Consider the following 19,367-nt stretch of genomic DNA (forward strand, 5'->3'; position numbering starts at 1 on the left):
TGCTCCTTGTGGGATCCCTCAAATTCTAGAGAGCTCCAATGGTTACTCAATCTTTCTGTGCTCTCTTCTTTACTGTGTACAAGCTGTTCAGTTGTTCTTCAGTTGTCTCTCAGTAATAATTTGTCTAAATATAGGTATGCATTTTGTGTGTTTATGGAATGGGACAAACTTCACCTCCTCTTATGCCAGTCTTGAACCTTCCTGAGATCAATTTTTTTTAACTTAGTGGGAAAGGTAGCTGAGATCTACAGGCAAATGGGTTTGCTAATATGCCTCTCTTACAGTAAATTCTTCTTCAAAGCTTCAGGCCACCTCACTACAGCAGAAGAGCCTATCCTAGTCACTTATTACCACATGGACAAGAAGGGAATTCTACTGGCTGGGCTTGTATGCTTAGTTTCTTTCTTTTTAAAAAAATATTTTATTTACTTATTTTTAGAGAGGGGAAGGGAGAGAGAAAGAGGGAGAGGAACACTGATGTGCAAGAGAAATACTGATCTGTTGCCTCTCACATACCCCCAGTTGAGGACCTGGCCCACAACCCAGGCATGTGTCCTGACTGGGAATCGAACCAACTACCTTTCGGTTTGCAGTCCAGTGCTCAGTGTACTTAGCCCACCAGCCAGGGCTGTGTGCTTAGTTTGTCAGCTTACAAGTTAGTGAAGTTACTCCTGCCAGGGAGAAGTGCATGAGGGTCAGAAATGGATTAAGGGCACCATAAATCACTTTTTTCCTAGAGGACCCTCCAACATTTTCAAGCATTTGTACAGCGATAAAGGTGTTTTTTGTTCAATTAGAACAGAAAGGCCATGTTGTTCTGAAATATTAGACCTCAAATTCCCCTTTTCTCACTAGGCCTTCCAGGGAAATCAAGAGAGCCTTAAGTTGCAGGAGAAAATGAAGGTGATCATCTTGTGGATATTTTGAACAAATGGCTGAGAGATGCTTGTGTCATGTTTTCTATTGTAACACCCTGGGGGAGAAATTATAATTCAATGGTTGGCCTTTAGAGGAAGAAGTATTTGGGGAATGCTGCATGGGGTATATCCAGGATGGCTCCAGCAATCCCAAAAGTAGTTGTAAATGGCTATAAACACCCACTTGCTCATGCCGTCTTTGGAATTGAGCCCAGTTTGCTGAGGTCCTTTTTCCTTTATAGCAACAGTTCTAAATAAAATCTATTTATACAACTTTACTATCCAGCTCTGGTTTGGACACCTACCCCCACTTCTAATAGGGTTAATATTATTGAAATAGCAGTTATCAAGCCCAAATGGGAGAAGATATTGCACTGCATTTTAATCATTAAATATATTACATTTACCTCATACTAGATGCTGCATAGCATACAAAAATAGATACAATATTCCCTGATCTCAGAGGACATTGGGTGTGGATAACAAACCAAGAAAATAAATTGACCAATATTTATCACAAATTATTTTATGTAGCTATATAAGAATAAATATAATTTTTTTCCTGCTCTATTTACCTTGATGTCCTATGGTGATGATATAATAGCAAAAGGTAAAAAAAAGAGTGTTTGACTCCATCAATGACCTCATGGATTCTAACTGACTCATGGCAAGTGAAGATGGCAAAAAACATGATGGAGGACTTACAGAAGCAAGAAAACTAAGCCAAGCTTTGAAGAAAATGCAACAGGACTATCAATGATATAAAGAACAGCTTCCTGGGACTTGGTTCTGCCTGAAGTCTGACACAACATGAGGGACAAGTTCAGACAAGGCAAGGGCTAAAAGCACAAACACATTTATTGGCTCTCAGCTGGATGCCTCCTCCTTGATCTCATCTTATCTCTTCCCAGCAGCCTTCTGACTGTTTTACCTAAATTGGAAACCTGATCAGGCCACTCCCCTATTAAATAACTCTGTTCAGTGCCTCTATCTACATTGCCTAATAAGTAAAAGACTAGCTCCTTCACTCGGCTTATGGGGTCCCCCATGATAAGATTTGCCCTCCTGGGACTCCCTTCTCCAGTAACTGTTCCCATGGCATTCACCAAGCTGTTCCTCACTTTTTTCTTTCTTTTTAAAAAATATTTTATTTACTTATTTTTAGAGAGGGGAAGGGAGATAGAAAGAGGGAGAGGAACACTGATGTGCACGAGAAATACTAATCTGTTGCCTCTCACATACCCCCAGTTGAGGACCTGGCCCACAACCCAGGCATGTGTCCTGACTGGGAATCGAACCAACTAGAAGATTGATTTATGTCAATCTTCTGCTAGGAGAGTCCTACTCTTACCTTTACACAGCTAACTTATTCATCATCAAGATCTGGTTTGTCTTACCTAAACCTTTCTCCAGATGGCCAGGGGTATATATCTTTTATTGGACCTACTACATTGCAAGGACTGCTTTGTGTGACTGGTTCCTTTATGACACTGTCAGTTATTGAGGACAGTGGCTATGTCTTATTCATTTTTAGAATCCCCAGTACATAGCACAGTCAACTAGTGAAAGCTTGTGAGGAAAGATAAAGTTCCTAAAAGCATGGAAGAAGGCAAAGTCCATTGTACTATTTGTTAGTTGTTGAGTCCCTGAGGGGTTTTTGAAGACTGGTTCTGCTACTTGAGTGATTTCAAACAAGATTTTCTAATATACTAATGGAAAGAAGCCTGGTAATACCCTTCTAATAGGAATCTTGGGAAAAGTAAATGAAATAAGACATACAAAGCACTGGATCAGCTTAATCAAACAGTTCTTTCCTCATCCCCATGTGCCCCTACTCCCAGTATAACTCATGACAATAAGCAAATCCTGCTTACCCAAGACATGTTTAATTGCAAGAATAAAGTTAACTCTTGATAAAAATCAAACTATGGTTTCATATTGGAAGTGCTTTCTCGATTTCTTTTCTTCTTTCAGCAACAGTATTTCTGGATTTCTTCTGCAAGCCACAAGCAATGCAGGATGCGTTTCTTTTCAGCAGCCAGTTCCATTTCAGACAAGTGGCCCAGGAGTTTCTGGACAAATATATTTTGATCTTTCAGAAAAATATTCTTATTGACTCCTACATTTGGCATATTCTCCAGGGACCCAGATTTGAAATGGAAGCTTAAATGTCGGTTTCGTTTTAGACCAGGCCCTTTCTCTTCAATCCATGTCAGTGGACTGCAAAAAAAAAAAAAAAAAAAGAACCACAATGTTAGAGATTACACAGGGGTGCAAAATGAATGCTTGCTGACATTCCCTTGCTTGATGGATCCCTCTAGCGGAGCCAGATAAGAGCTGCAGGCAATCATGAACCACCTGAGATTTTGTGCAAATTATTTCCATGTGTATGCGCATTTTTATGGAAAGTATTCTTTTATTACATAAGAAGTGTATGACTCAGCACATGCTAGAAAACACCAGACATTTCCTGCTGGTTAACAAAGCATCTGTTTCCATTTCAAATTTTTCCCATTATTGTTAGCACTCATGAAAATATAAAATCCTAATAGACTACTTCTCTAAAGATTCTCCTTTCTTTTGGTTTACCTTTTATCTTTATAATAGATAAGAGCTGTATTATCTGCTTAATGAAGACAAAGAAACCTGGTAAGTAGACTTTGAATTAAAGTAAGCTGTATTGAATAATATGAGAGGAAAAATATAAAATCTGTTGTCTTTCACATATTCTAAAAAGAATACAGCATTAGGACTTTTTAAATTAAAAAAATATATAATTCTTCTACCGAACTAAAAGTATCTTTAGTTGGATGTAATTCTTTTATATATTTGTCTGTATGTATGTGGCATATAAATGATAAACAATTGACTATGCTTTTTTAACTTATTTAAGACTATTATTATTTTTCTGCATAGCATGTACAATTGATTGTATAATTTATTTAGTATTTTATTGTTGCCAAATATTTAAGCTCACCGCTATTTCAAATTAATATGAATATCCTCTATTTAATATCTTCACAAATATATAGTATTCCTTCCCTATTCTTAGAACAAATTCCCAGGAATGAGATAATTTGGTATTGGCCTCTAGCTACTCCTATTTGCTTTAACATACTTTTTTTCTACAGGTATGAGTTAGGGTGAGGAAGAAGGCAACTTTGTTAGACTTTGTACTAAGTGATGAAGTTTTCAGTGTGAACAGGGAAGTTTTCAGTGTGTTAATTCCTGGGCATGCATCAGGGTCTCTGGCCTTCTCCTGTGTCCTGCCACCATTACTAGGATTTCTTCTTTCCTTTTCCACTGGATTATAGTAGGTCAGGCCTGGGGTGGGCAAGTTAGACCAGCATTGCTAAGGAATGAAGAGAAACTGCCATTTGTTTCCTTGCTTATTCTCTTCCTCTAGAGTGATGGGCCATATAAGGCATAAGATTAGGTGTGAGGCTGCAGGAAAAGCACCCAAGCCAAATCACTTAAGATTGTTTGGGTGTTGAAGGAAGCTCAATGTAGCTTCCAAACTAAGGGAGTTCTGTCCTTTGGCTAACCTAGCTTACCAATACTTAGGATGTGGAATGAATGTTTAACAGGTGAAAATTTGAAGTATATAAAGGTGGGGCCATTCTAATAACCATCCATGCAAGGAGACATCAGAACAAAAGTTAACAGAGTAACTTCCTCATTTTGTGTTCCTATATGCTAAACACTTCAAAAGCCACACTTTTTCCTAAACATATATTTATAAGTGATAATCTCAGTGTTTGGCACTTTACTGCAAATTGTACAGAGCAGAGTTGTGGACAGAATATGGTCTACTTTTGTTTTGTTTGGGCTTGGACAGCACCTAATTTCAGGTATTCTAACCAAAAACACAAACTTGAATTTACAGACAGCTTTTCTGCTTCTCCTCTCTGTAAAAACATTTACATGCACATTTACATGTGCATTCATCAACCTGGGCAGTGACTACCTGTAAAAATGCTTCTTACTTCTCACCCTCTAAAGGAAGGTATATTCAACCACATCCTCATTCCTAGTGCTAGCACATGTCTGCAAGAACTGTGGGGGGGGCTGGTAATTTTCAAACAGTGTTCTTTCCCTAGCCCTGAAGGACAAGTAGGCAAGGCCATGGATGGCTTTGGCTTTTATCAACTGGCTTCAACAGGAGTTGAAATTTGTACGTCTCCTATATATTGGCTGTCCACATAAGATTTGGTTTGAAAAAAACATTCTGATGCTTATTTTTGGAAAGTTGGAAAACTGGTTAAATACAAAGTACACGGGCTTGGAAATTAAGTTACACTAAAATTTCCCGAGTAATTCTGGGACCTATCTCACTGAGAGATAAGAAATAAGATAAGGTTTGTTTTCCATGGTATTCCTTTCTCATGTCCTTGTGTATTTTGGGGGAGAAGGTATGACTATTTGGGGACTGGAGACAGGCTGCCTAAGTGATTAAATGTGATTCTCACTCAATTACTTGTTAGCTCTGTGCCGTTGGCAAGATTTTTAACATGGGCCTCAGTTCCCTAGTTGAAAATAATGTCTACTTCAGAGAGTTTGTATAAACATTACATAAGAAAATCCCTATAAAAGGGCTAGGGCTGTACCTAACACATAGCAAGTGCTTGAAAGATATTAGCTAATACTATCACTTATACAACAGGGTTTTTAAATTTATTTATTTTTTATTGATTATGCCATTACAGTTGTTCTGTTTCCCCCTTCATTCCCCTCCACCCTGCACCCCCCGCCCGCACCATTTCCCCCTTTAGTTTATGACCATGTGTCTCAAGTTCTTTAGATTCTATATTTCCCATACTATTCTTGCCCCCCCCATCTATTTTCTATCTGTCTATGGTACTTATTTTCTGTATCTTCTCCCCCCTTCTCCTCCTCCCACTTCCCTGCTGCTAACCCTCCTTGAGATATTCATTTCTATGTTTCCACTCCTGATCTAGCCATCCTTTTAGTTTGCTTTTGTTTTAGGTGTGGTTGTTAATAACTGTCAGTTTGCTGTCCTTTCACTGTTCATCTTTTTTTAACTTCTTTTTCTTAGATAAGTCCCTTTAACATTTCATATAATAAGGGCTTGGTGATGACGAACTCCTTGGATTTGATCTTATCTCAGAAGCACTTTATCTGTCCTTCCATTCTAAATGAAAACTTTGCTGGATAGAGCAATCTTGGTTGTAGGTCTTTGGTTTTCATGACTTGGAATACCTCTTTCCAGCCCCTTCTTGCCTGTAAGGTCTCTTTTGAGAAATCTGCTGACAGTCTGATGGGAACTCCTTTGTAGGTGACTGTCCCCTTAGCTCTTGCTGCTTCTAGAATTCTCTCCTTCATTTGAATCTTGGCTAATGTAATTATGATGTGCCTTGGTGTGTTTCTTCTTGGGTCCAACTTCTTTGGGACTCTCTGAGCTTCCTGGATTTCCTGGAAGTCTATTTCCTTGGCCAGATTGGGGAAATTCTCCTTTATTATTTGTTCAAATAAGTTCCACTGGTGGCTGTGCCTTTCCCTCTTCTGGTACCCCTATAATTCGGATGTTGGAACGTTTAAAGATGTCCTGGAGGTTCCTAAGACTCTCCTCATTTCTTTGAATTCTTGCTTCTTGACTCTTTTCTGTTTAGCCATTATTTGCTTTCTTCTGGTCCATCCATTGATTTGAGTCCCAGTTTCCTTTTCATCGCTATTGGTTTCCTGTGAAATTCCATTCATTTCAATTAGTTTCGCCTTCATATGTTTGTCTAATTTGTGGCTATAATCAACCAGTTCTGTGAGGATCCTGATCACCAGTGTTTTAAACTGTGCGTCTGAGAGTTTTGCTATTTCTTCATCGCTTAGATTTATAGGCTCTGGGGCTTTGCGATCTTCTTGAGCCATTTTTGGTCTGTTCGCGGGTTAAGTATGAGGGGTGGAGCCTTGGATTCCCAGGTCGCTGGGTTGTGAGGCTGTATGTGGGGGTGTGGTCAGAGCGGGGAAATGGAGGCCCCCTGTGCTGTTTCGTGTACCGCTGGGTGAGGAGCAGAGCCTTAGGTGGTTCCCCAGGGCAGGGCCACTCAGGTTGCTGGGTTATGACGGGGTCAGGCTGAAGAATTTGTTGTTATCAGACTTCTAAAAAGTTCAATTTTCTGTATTCTGGCTGTGTTTTTTGTTGCTAATATATAGTTGTCTCTAAACTTGGTTGTGTGAGAAGGCATAGCGTATCCACCTATGCCTCCATCTTGGCAAAGTCCTATACAACAAGGTTTTGAATAATGTTCCCTGTCTTGCTAGTTCTCTTACTGTGACCCTTGTAAATCATGCCTCCCCACCTTCCTTCCTCCTTTCCTGTGATTTTGCTCCATTCCACTCTGTTGCTTGAAGATAGCTGTAATTAAAAAAGTGTGTCTGGAAACAACTGACAGAGGTACCTAATATATAGTAATAAGATCTGGAAAGATATCTACTTATAAATTTAGCCTGAAAATTAAGATAAACTTTGGGCAAAAAAGAGGAAAGAGACCCAGAAATTCCAAAGCATTCTTCCCAGGCAAAGTCAGAAGCCAGAGCTGCATTCACAGAATAAAAAGGCTTTACTATGTCACATAGCACTCTACCACAGCATACGTAAACCATGTAGGGACCAATCTGCTGCAAAGAATTGTAGTTTAGTAAGTTTCCTATTCTGGAAATCATTAAAATGATCCATATATGAATCAATACTAACCCATAAATCAAAAATTTACATTCACCTCAGGCAGACTCTGGTAAAGAGCAATTAAATTAAACTAGTAAACTAGTAAGGTGTTCAATCTATCAACTAATTTTTTTGTTATCACTCAAATTTCCAAAAAATAAATATTTTTTGTCAAAAATAAATGTTTGATGTTTATTACCAACTATCAAAAAGATGGTGTACATTCTACTAAAAATTAATTTATTGGCTAGTTTTGGGGGGTGTTTTTTCTTTTGTGTTTGTTTTATTGAGGTAGAGTTGACAAGTAACACTGTATTAGTTTCAGCCTACAGCTACTTTAGAAAAATCACGGTATAGCCTTTACATTCCTGAATGTGATAACAAAGATTAATGTTAATGTTCCTTATTAACTGCTTTAATACCAAATAAAAATAATTTGAAATATTAAAAATACTCCAATCCACCTAAGAAAATTTCTCATATCCTTCCATATAACATAGTTTTATAATTTGAGGGAATACAAAATGTCAGAATGTTTCCTCTACCCCTATTTCCTATTCAGTAAAAAAGCAAGAATGAGTATACAACTTTACCTATGTTGTCGTGGTGGTTGTGGTGACATTAAAAATGCAATTTGAAAGGTGAAAGTACTATATGAATTTAAGATATTATAATATGTTATTTGTTATCTGTCCCAACATCCACCCAATGCTTGCCTCACCTTTACAATAAAAAGAGTCAGCTTCTGCTTTCTTCACATCTTGTTTTCTGAGTAACTCCTACTCAAACTTTAAGACTGAGCAAAGCACCTCTACCTCTAACAGGCATGATCTGACCTCTCCAGTTTCCCCTTCCCTGTAGTGCTATAGCACTTTGAGGTATCTTTGGCTCTGAACATAGGGGATAGCACCTGCAGGTGGACATGTACAAATATGGCTGCAATTCTACATGGCCAGCATAAGAGCCATGGGCCACCATTGTTAGCATTCCATATGCAGCATATCCAAGCTCTATAATAGTTTCACCTTCATTTGTTACCTCTGCCTTTCCCTAGAAATGAGGTTACTCCTCAAAATGGATATCAGGCTTCATTCAGGGTATCATTCACTGTTCTTTTTTTAAAAATGCAGAATGGTCTGTTTATTTTACTACCAAAAGAGCCACCTACCTGGAAACACACACAGAAACTCTAAAACCTTTGCTGTTTTAAATATTTTACACAGCTGAAATGCTTTTAAAAGAAAGTTATATATGTGCTTTTGTTGAAAAAGACTTGTTATAAAAATTAGAGAACAAGAATATTCTGGGAACAGTATTACAGTATGGTGAGGATAAAACTAAAAAAGAATAGAACCTTAAATTTTGGTCACACTGAGAGATGAATATTTGGACATGTGTTAAGCAAGGTTAAATGTTAATGGCAGGATCTAGCCAGTACTTGTATGGGTGTTCACTGCAAAATTTGTTCAACTTACATATGTGTGAAACTTTTATAATAAAATTTTGGAAGAATATCAGGCCACAGAAGCTACTAGGTCTGATATTGCTTACCTGTATGGCTTAGGCAACCTGCTCAGTTTCTGTAAGTCTCTCTTTACTTACTAGTCAAGGGGATCTTATTTCCCTTACATAGGGCTGCTGTGAGGATGAAATAAGGCAATATAAGTGAAATCTCAGTACCTCAGAAATCTCTGTTCTGTTTGCAGAAGTAGACATTCCTTTCAGAATTGGGGCTAAGAGTCTAGGCCTACCAGGTTCCCTTTATATTGATCCTTGGAAACACAGGAGGATGTCCTCAAGTTTCTTTCTAATCATGGTTTCTGACAACCTACCGTTTATTTTCTGTCTCCAAGCACACAGTCATTTTCATGTACTGATCTTCCTTTCGCTCTTCCAAAGTGGCAGACACAAGAGAAAGTTTCCCAAAGAGAGAGACTAGCCATGTCAGGCGAGAAATGCCACTGAATGCGGGGAAGCCAAACCGTTCTTCTTCCAATGGGCCAGCTGTGGAGAATCACAAATACTCTGGGAACTGGGAAATAAAGAACTGAGAGCCGGAGAGCAGAGTAGCATGTACATGGGTGTGGCATGGAGTAATCAGATGTGGCTGGGTAATTAGGACAATACAATCTTATCTTAATGTGCAAAATACCTAATAATATTAATGAAAACTCAGGTGCTTGAATATAAAATTCTGTCACAAAGGTGTCAATTTTTTCTTATTTATTAAATTTAGTTTTGTTAGTATAATAAAACATTTTCTTGGAAATAGCAGTCAATCTACTCCATGGGAAAATTAAAATGTTACAGGCTTCTAAAATGCATGTGTATGTATATAAACATATACTTATACACACATACATATATATCCTCTTCAGTTAGTGATTTGAAGAAGTAAAAGAGAAACCAACATATTTAGTTCCTCAAGCCTATGTTCCTATAAATATCATATAACTATCTGTATATATCACAAAAAGTAAAAGTTTCATAACTGTGAAGAATACTATAATACCTATAACCTATGTCAATATCAAGAAAATTGACAGTGTTGTCTTCTTAGCCTTCATTATTTCTAGAACAAAAGTATATTCAAGAGTATCGATGTGATAAATCTAGTTAAGATACAGTTCCTCCTCTTCCCCAACCTAAATTATATACATAACCTAGATTTAAAAGACTTTATACCTATTTATTACGTTGCTCTAAAAAGCAAAGATTTCTTATCATTTTGATGCTGAATTAAACAATTAATAATTATCAATATGTTTTTTAAAAGATAAGTTACAAATAAAAGCAAAAAATGACTTCTGCTCAAGAGAGTGGAGTAATTGCTATGCTGGTCTCCTCCCATGAACACATCAAAGGTACAACTAAATTACAGAACCACTATCATTGAGAACCACATGAAGACTAGCTGAACATAACTGTTGTAACTGAGGAAATAAAGAAAAAGTCACCTTGAGACTGGTAGGAGGGGCATAGCCAAGGTATGAACAGGCCCCATAACCATATTGTGGCAGTTAAAAAATGGAAGGTATATCTCAGCTGTGGAGAACACCTGAGGAGCAAGAGTCCCAGCCCCATACCAGGCTGTGCAGCCTGAGGCTCCAGAGACAGAATAAAAGTCCCTAAAATTTCTGGCTCTAAAATCCAGTGAGGATGGCAGCTGAGTAAGATAGAGGGCTTTTGCAGACCTATGTACAAACTCACTTTCTTAAGCTTACTTGCTCTGAGCTCCAACACTGGTGTAGCAGCTTGAAAAATGCCAGAGACATAAAGGGAGAAGCTGAGGTGAGGTGAGGAGAGTCAGGGATTAGGGCAGCTATATACAGGGACAGAAGTGGGGCAGACACCATTGTTCCTTTGTTAAGCACTCCCCACACCCAGCCTGCAGGATTGATACAATACCTATGATACCCATTAATCTGCCTAACACCAATCACCCTTGCCTGGTGATTCCCTGAGTTCAGACCCAGCCAAATTACACTTCTGGCCCGACTTGTTCCAGCAGCTTTTCCAAACAAACTGACTGCCTCAGCTCATGTATGCATCTTCCTAAAAAATCTCTAAAGTTCAAAAATACCAAACAAGTAGCATCTGGCCCCAACATGCCTGCTATTGCTTGCTAAGCTGCTTTAAGAAAAATCTAGTGGAAGTTGGTGTCAGTTCTCTTAGTTTCTCCCAGGTACCTCCAAGCCAAACACAGGTGGCAACATTCTACAGATCACTTTGTACCTCCTACCAGGCAGCCATGAACAGGACAGAGGCAGCAGCTGGCTGACCTTGGCTTGAACCAGAGTCCCTTCCAAAAGGTTCCAGAAACAACATACCCAATGGCCAGGTTCAGATCACAACAGAGCACCACTCAACCAGCTCCACAAATGCCAAACCTAAAGAGTAGACTCAGCAGGCAGCAGAGCCTTGCTAAAGCAAATTCTATTCTATGGGGTCAGTACTTGCACAACCGTCAATTTGCTATAGTCACAGCCATTCCTGTGGTCAACCCCTCCTTCAACTGATATCATAACAGCAAAACTGAACTACAACATGAGGGCCCATACAATCCACACAAAGGACACACTAGAGAACCTGACCAAGTGACAAGGGAAATTGTACCACTGGGCCCCCAAAGCACATATACTACATAAGGCCATTTTGCCAAGACCAGGAAATGGAGATCAACCTAACACATAGAAACAAATACAGAAAGACCACACAAATGAGGAGAAAAATATGTCCCAAATAGAAAAATCAGAACACAACTCCAGAAAAAGAACTTAAATGGAGACAGAAAATCTAACAGATGCAGAGTTCAAATACTGTTTATAAGGATGTTCAATGCACTTAGTCAGAACTTCAACAAAGAGATAGTAAACAAACAAGGAAGAGAGAAAATATACAAAAAACAAACCAGTCAATAATGAAGAATACAATACCTGAAATGAACATATTAGAGAAAATCAACAGTAGATTAAGAAGCCCAGGTTCATATCGGTGATTAGGAAAACAAGATAAGATAAAACATTCAATCAGAACAGCAAACAAACAAACAAAAAAAAGCCCACCCAAAATGAAATAAGGACGGATAAGGAGACCTTTATGACAACATCAAGTATACCAACATGTGCATCATAGTGTTACCGAACAAGAGGAGGTCCAAGGGAGGGGCAATACAATATTTGGCCCACTTAGGGATGCCCCAAACTGCTATACAACAGGGGCCCCTCCCGAAAACAAAATACTAAAATCTACTGGGCCCTTCTGTCCGCCGCCAATTGGAAAGACATCTCTTAATGCCAGAGATTTGTGAAAAGGAAACAAAATGTTTATTTAATGCTATTCAGGCCTAATGCCACCACTGAAATATTAAAGTCCTTTAGGGTATACACCTACACCCACACAGCGCTCCCTTCTCCCACTGTCCCAACTCCGGGTACCGTAAATCAGGAAAAGAGCACACGTCTGTGTTGCAGGCCGCTGGCACCGTCAGCTGTGTCACTGTGCAGGATCTCGAGTTAATCCAAAGTACTGTGGTACCCTCTCATGGTCGACTGGCAAGAGTCCTTTGTACCCAGTTCCAGTCAAAGTCTCTGTTGCTTTTCAGGCCCCGCAGCCAAAGGGGGCACCCCAAAGCCGCGTGGGCCTCTTCTACTAAAGCTGCAGGAGTCTGCACTCCACCAAAAGCATGTGGCTGTCTTCTTCACCTGGCTGCAGGGATCTCCATTCTGGCCAAGCTGCGTGGTTTTTCCCTTTCACCTGGGAAAGAGGGGGTCCGCACCCTGCCAAAACCACGTGGCTCCCTCTTTCACCTCACCAACAGGGGGTCCTCACTCTGCTGAAACCGCGTGGCTCTCTCCCATCTGGCCAAGCGGGGACCCTTCATGTCCTGGAGCCAGTCTTTTCCAAGCTCTCACCTAGGCTCTCTCACTCCGGAGCGCAGCCCCTAGTTACATTCTGAGTCCAAGCCCTTCTCCCTCAGGAGAGCAGCCCTTGGTTCCCGTCTTGAGTCCCCCAAGTTCCATCCTCAGTCCCTGCTAGTTCCATCTTGAGTCCCCATCCACTACCTTCTCCTTGGCTCCAAACTTGGCCACTGCTATTTAACATATCTATGAAACCAGTTAAAGGTTATAGATATGTTAAATAACCATTCCTCCAGAGGTTAGCTCCAAAACTGTTGCTATGCAAAATAGCTCTCAATGGCCCTGGCTCCATTCTTTCTTCCCCCTGGGGGGGGGGGGAGTGAGGACATCTTATATGTCTCTCCAGTATTCCTATACACTTTGAATTGTGGACACCATTCCAAATCTTTTTCTGGGGGCCCCCCCTGGCTGCACCCTGTATCAAGAGAGGAAGCAGAAAGAGAAGATAGCAAAAGACTGAAATTTAACTGAAGAAATAATTATAGAAAACTTTTCTAACTTGGTAAAGGAAATACACATACAACTTCAGGAAGCAAAGAAAAGTCCCAAACAGGATTAATCTTAAAAGGCCCAGGTATGGACAAATCATAATTAAAATGCCAAAAATTAAAGACAGAAAATCTTAAAAGCAGCAAGGAAGAAACAGTTACTGTATTTTTTGTAACGTAAGACACAACCAGGCTTTAGAGGAGGAAAATAGAAAAAAAATTTTGAAGCAAAAAATGTGGTAAAATATTTAATAACATAAATAACATAATATTTCACCAATGTAAATGTAAACAGAACTCAACGGCAGCATTAACAACCATTATTCCTCCCAAATTTGGGGTCAAGGGGAGGGAGTACATCTTATAGTCCAAAAAAATATGGGTAGTTAAGAGAGTTCCAGTAAGGCTGTCAGCTAATTTTTCAACAGAAAATATACAGGGCAGAAGTGACTGTCACAGAATAATCAAAGTGAAAAGAAGCGAAGACCTACGATTAAGGTACTCTACCAAGCCAGGCTGTAATATAGATTTGAAGGCAAGATAAAGAGCTTCCCAGATAAGAAAATCATAAAAAGTTCATTGCCACAAAACTATATTACAAAACATATTAAAGGAATTTAAGTAGAAGGAAAATAATAGTGAAAATATAAATAACAAAAATGGAAATGACTACATACCTATCAATAATTAATTTAAATGTAAATGGATTAAATGCCACAGTCAAACACACAGGGGGCAGGAGGGATGAGAAAACAAGACCCATATATTTGCTGCCTATAAGACACACACTTTACATCAAAAGACATACACAGACTGAAAGTAAAGGTATGGAAAAATATTTCATGCAAATGGAATTTTAAAAAGCTAAAGTAGAAATACTTAATATCAGACATAACAGATAAGTCTGTAAATGAAGTCTACAACAAGAGACTAAGAAATTTCTTAATGATAATGATACAGGGTGCAGCCAGGGGGGCCCCCAAAAAAAAGATTTGGAATGGTGTCCAGAATTCAAAGTGTATAGAAATATTGGAGAGGCATATAAGATGTCCTCACTGCCCCCCCCCCCCCCAGGGGGAAGGGATGAATGGAGCCAGGCCATTGAGAGCTATTTTGCATAGCAACAGTTTTGGAGCTAACCTCTGGAGGAATGGTTATTTAACATATCTATAACCTTTAACTGGTTTCATAGATATGTTAAATAGCTGTGGCCAAGTTTGGGGCCAGGAAGAAGGAGGCAGAGGGGAGAAGGTAGTAGCTGGGACTCAAGATGGGATCTATGAGCTGTTCTCCTGAGGGAGAAGGAACTAGCAGGGACTGAGGAAGGAACTAGGGGACTCAAGATGGAAACTAGGGGCTGCGCTCCGGAGTGAGATGGCCTGGGTGGGAGCTTGGAAAAGACTAGCTCCGAGACATGAAGGGTCCCCGCTTGGCCAGATGAGAGAGAGAGAGAGCCACGCGGTTTCAGCAGAGTGAGGACCCCCTCTTGGTGAGGTGAAAGAGGGAGCCACGTGGTTTTGGCAGGGTGCAGACCCCCTCTTTCCCAGGTGAAAGGGAAAAACCACGCAGCTTGGCCAGAATGGAGATCCCTGCAGCCAGGTGAAGAAGACAGCCACATGCTTTTGGTGGAGTGTGGACTCCTGCAGCTTTGGTAGAAGAGGCCCACGCGGCTTTGGGGTGCCCCCCTTTGGCCGCGTGGCCTGAAAAGCAAGAGAGACTTTGACTGGAACTGGGTACAAAGGACTCTTGCCAGTGGACCATGAGAGGGTACCACAGTACTTTGGATTAACTTGAGATCCTGCCTGCACAGTGACACAGCTGACGGTGCCAGCGGCCTGCAACACAGACGTGTGCTCTTTTCCTGATTTACGGTACCCGGAGTTGGGACAGAGGGAAGGGAACGCTGTGTGGGTGTAGGTGTACAACCTAAAGGACTTTAATATTTTAGTGGAGGCATTAGGCCTGAATAGCATTAAATAAACATTTTGTTTCCTTTTCACAAATCTCTGGCATTAAGAGATGTCTTTCCAATTGGCGGCGGACAGAAGGGCCCAGTAGATTTCAGTATTTTGGTTTTTGGGAGGGGCCCCTGTTGTACAGCAGTTTTGGGCATCCCTAGGTGGGCCGAATATTGTATTGCCCCTCCCTCGGACGACCTCCTCTTGTTCGGTAACAATAAGATCAATCCAACAGTAGATTTTAAAATAAAGTCTATAATGAGGCTAAGAAGAAAATTTCATAATGACGAGAAGATCAATCCAACAAAAATATATAACCCTTGTAAGCACCTATGCACCCAGCATAGAAGCACATAAATATAAAAAGCAAATATTAACAGACATAAAGGGAAAGATTAGTGGTAATACAGTTATATAAGGGGAATTTAACACCCCAGTGACATTAATGGATAGATCATCCCAACAAAAAACAAGGAAATACTGACCTTAAATGACACATTAAACTATTAAATTTAATTGACAACTTTAGAGCATTTCACACCAAAGCAGCAGAATATATATTCTTTTGAAGCAAACATGAAACAGTTTCAAGGATATACCCAATATTAGGCTATAGGGAACCTATCTGCGTGGAATGGCAAATGTAGCCCAGCACTATTGGAAAATGAGAGGTGCGAGTCAGCACACAGGAAGCCAAGCCCATGGACTGGCTTTCCTGTGGGAAACCAGGGCTGCTTTGAAGATTGCTCTTGTTAAACCCCCTCACCCTGAATTGAATCAGAAAATGTTTACTGCTTATTTTAAAGTAACTTCCTGTAGTCTGTGTTAATTTTCCCAAGGACTGAAGTGTAACCAGACCAATTACTGTAATTGTTCCCCTGCATTTCAACATTTTTTCCTTGTTAATCTGCAAGAAGTAATCAATAATATTCTTTCCTTTGTTATCTGTAAAATTAATCACCTAAAATAAACCTGAGCATAATGAATGAGAACCTTCTTTGATGTACGCTATCAGAAAGCCAATAAAAGCCTGTCAAGTGTCGAGGAGCCCTCTCTCTCAGAGAGTGGGCATGCCATCCCTTTTTCTCCACAGGACTTCTGCAGTCTATGTGAATTTGTTCGTTGCATCCACAACATACAGACCCCACTGGATGGAGTCCACATTATTAGGCCACAGAATAAGTCCCAATAAATTTAAGAAGAATGAAATCATATCAAGCATCTTTTTCCATTACAATGGTATGAAACTAGAAATCAATTACAAGAAAAAACTAAAAAAAAACAACCCTTAAAAAACACAAACATAAAGAGGCTAAATAACATGCTAATAAATAACGAGTGGGTTTACAGCAAGATAAGGGAAACAATAAAAAGATACCTTGAGACAAATAAAAATAAAAACACTAACCTAAAATATATGGGACAAAGGCAGAGTACTTCTAAGATAAAAACATAGAGTAATACAGGGCTATTTCAAAAAGCAAGAATAATCTCAAGTAAACAATCTAACCTTACACCTAAGAAACTAAAAAACAGAAGCAAACAGGGGTCAACATGAACAGAAAAGAGGAGATAATAAAGTTCAGAGCAACAGTAAAAGAAACAAAGTCTAAAAAAATACAAAACATCAATGCAACCAAGAGGTGGTTTTTTAAATAGATTTAAAAAATTTATAAATCTTTAACGAACTCATCAAGGAAAAATTAGAGAAAACCCAAATAAACAAAATTAGATATGAAAAAAGTCAAGTGACAACTGACACCACAGAATTACAACAGATTGTAAGAAAATTTTATGAAAAATTATATGACAACAAATTAGACATTGTGGCAGAAATGGTTAAATTCATACAAATTTAACCCAGACTGAATTCATACAAATCTTCCCAAACTGAGTAAAGAAGTCTCTCTTCATGACCAGAGAGACTTCTGGTCATGAAGGCAGCATAGGCAGACATGGCTCACCTCTTCATACAACCACGTCAAAATTACAACTAAAATATAGAACAACTATCACTCAGAACTGTCAGGAATCAAGTTAAATGAAAGTCTGACAAGTAGAGAATTAAAGGAACCACATCCAGACTAGTAGGAGGGGTGCAGATGCAGAATGGGCTGGTCCCATACCCATGTGTGGTAGATAAAAATTCAGGAGGGATATCTCGGGAATGAGGAGTCCCAGACCCACAGCAGGCCCCCCAGCCCAGGATTCCAGTGCTAGGAAAAGACGTCCCACAACTTCTGGCTACAAAAACCAGAGGGGACCATGTCCATGGAAGAAACTTCTGAAGCCCAAGCAGTTTCTCTTCAAGAACCCACACATGGAGTCACCTACTCAGACTCACACCCTTGAGCTCAAGCACCAGGGTAGCAACTTGAAAGGTCCTAGTGGTATATAAGGAGAAACTGAAATGTTTCTCCTTGGCATCAGGGCAAGCAGAGGCTATTGCCCCTTTGCTAAACCCTCCCCACACAAAGTCAGTTGGCTGGTGCCATATCTGAGATTCCACCAACCTGGCTAACACTGTATGATCCATCTTGGAGTTCCTCAGAGACTGCCACACCCAAATTATATGCCTGTCTAAACTGCTTTTCCATATGGATGGCTGGTCTTGACTTGTGCCTCAAAACCTCCTAAATCCTATCAAACAAGTGATAGGTGGCTTTAGTGAGCCACAAGACTGGCACCAGCAGCAGCCAGATTAGATTCACAGCTTGGTTTGCCTGGGAATCCCTAAGTCCAGCAGAAGTAGCAGCCATGTCAAATTGCTTTATAGCTCAGGCAGAGTGCCCCTGGCAAAACACAGGTGGGAACTGACTTGGTCTGTACCAACAGGGCCAGCGCACCCAGTAGACAGCTACAGACCATGTTGAAGCACTACTTCCCTGCTGCTGCAAAGCTAATCCTCCATGGAGGATAGATGTTGGTGACCTGTGGTCCCAACCAATCCTTGCAACGGACTGGCCTGAGTAAATTCTTCCTGTTCATCTGCCAACAACCACCTAGTCTGAACTACAAGAGGAGGGTGTACTCAGCCCATACAAAGGTCATACCTCAAGTACCCAGCTTGGTCATAAGGAAGACTCTGCCACTGGACCCTATAGGACACCTACTACATTACACCACACTACCAAGACAGAGTCAAAGCACCTCTACCTAATACACAAACAAACATAGGGGTGGCTGTCAAAACAAGGAGACAAAGAAATGTGGCCCAAATGAAAGAACAGATCAAAACTCCAGAAAAAGAGCCAAACAAAATGAAGTTAAGCGATCTGTCAGATGCAGAGTTCAAAACACTGGTCATAAGTATGCTCAAGGAACTTAGTGAGGACCTCAGCAGCATAAAAACGATCCAGTCAGAAATGAAGAATTCAGGACTTCTGCCAAGATGGAGGCACAGGTGGGAACAACCAAATCTAAAATCAACAAAGTTTTAACAATAAACACAATCAAACCACACAGGAAATCGAATACGGAGTCCGGAAACAACGGACCAGTCAGCTAAACTGGTGAGAGGGGCGAAACCAGCAGCAGAGCCAGTTGGGCAAAAAAGATCTGGGCGGTGCACAGGCAGCCGGGGGTGCAGATCCCAGGTGCGGGCTAGCTACAGGTGGAACCCAGGGAAGAGGCGCTGCTGGCTGTCTGCAGTCAGTCATGCATTTGCACACATATAAACCAGTGAAGAGGCGAGCGTTGAGACAGATCTCGCAGGCCCCAGTGACTGGCGCAGGGGAGCAGACTTGCACATTTGCACTCGGATAAGCAGGCGGGAGCAAGCAGTGAGGTGGACTGGGCGAGTGGAGAGGACCGCCATTGCTTCCTCTCTGACCCTGCCCCCACATACAGCGTCATAAACCTGTGACCTGGATGGCCCCACCCCGGTAAACACCAAGGCACCTCTC

General features: G+C 40.4%; 1 protein-coding gene across 1 annotated transcript in view; it reads right to left on the reverse strand.

Annotated features, from left to right (window-relative positions):
• Positions 1-2,781: 2,781 nt before the first annotated feature.
• The window catches only part of BLVRA (biliverdin reductase A), a 166,636-nt gene continuing 150,050 nt past the window's right edge, over positions 2,782-19,367 (reverse strand). The window contains exons 7-8 of the mRNA XM_053662944.1: positions 9,429-9,600; positions 2,782-3,137 (exon numbers count right to left, since the gene is read on the reverse strand). Of these exons, the coding sequence (XP_053518919.1) occupies positions 2,888-3,137; positions 9,429-9,600 (422 nt within the window). The 3' untranslated portion in view covers positions 2,782-2,887. The remainder of the gene's footprint in view (positions 3,138-9,428; positions 9,601-19,367) is intronic.

This window comes from Artibeus jamaicensis, unplaced genomic scaffold, assembly GCF_021234435.1.
Source record: "Artibeus jamaicensis isolate MK-2021 breed Jamaican fruit bat unplaced genomic scaffold, CSHL_Jam_final contig_311, whole genome shotgun sequence".
Classification (NCBI taxonomy): domain Eukaryota; kingdom Metazoa; phylum Chordata; class Mammalia; order Chiroptera; family Phyllostomidae; genus Artibeus; species Artibeus jamaicensis.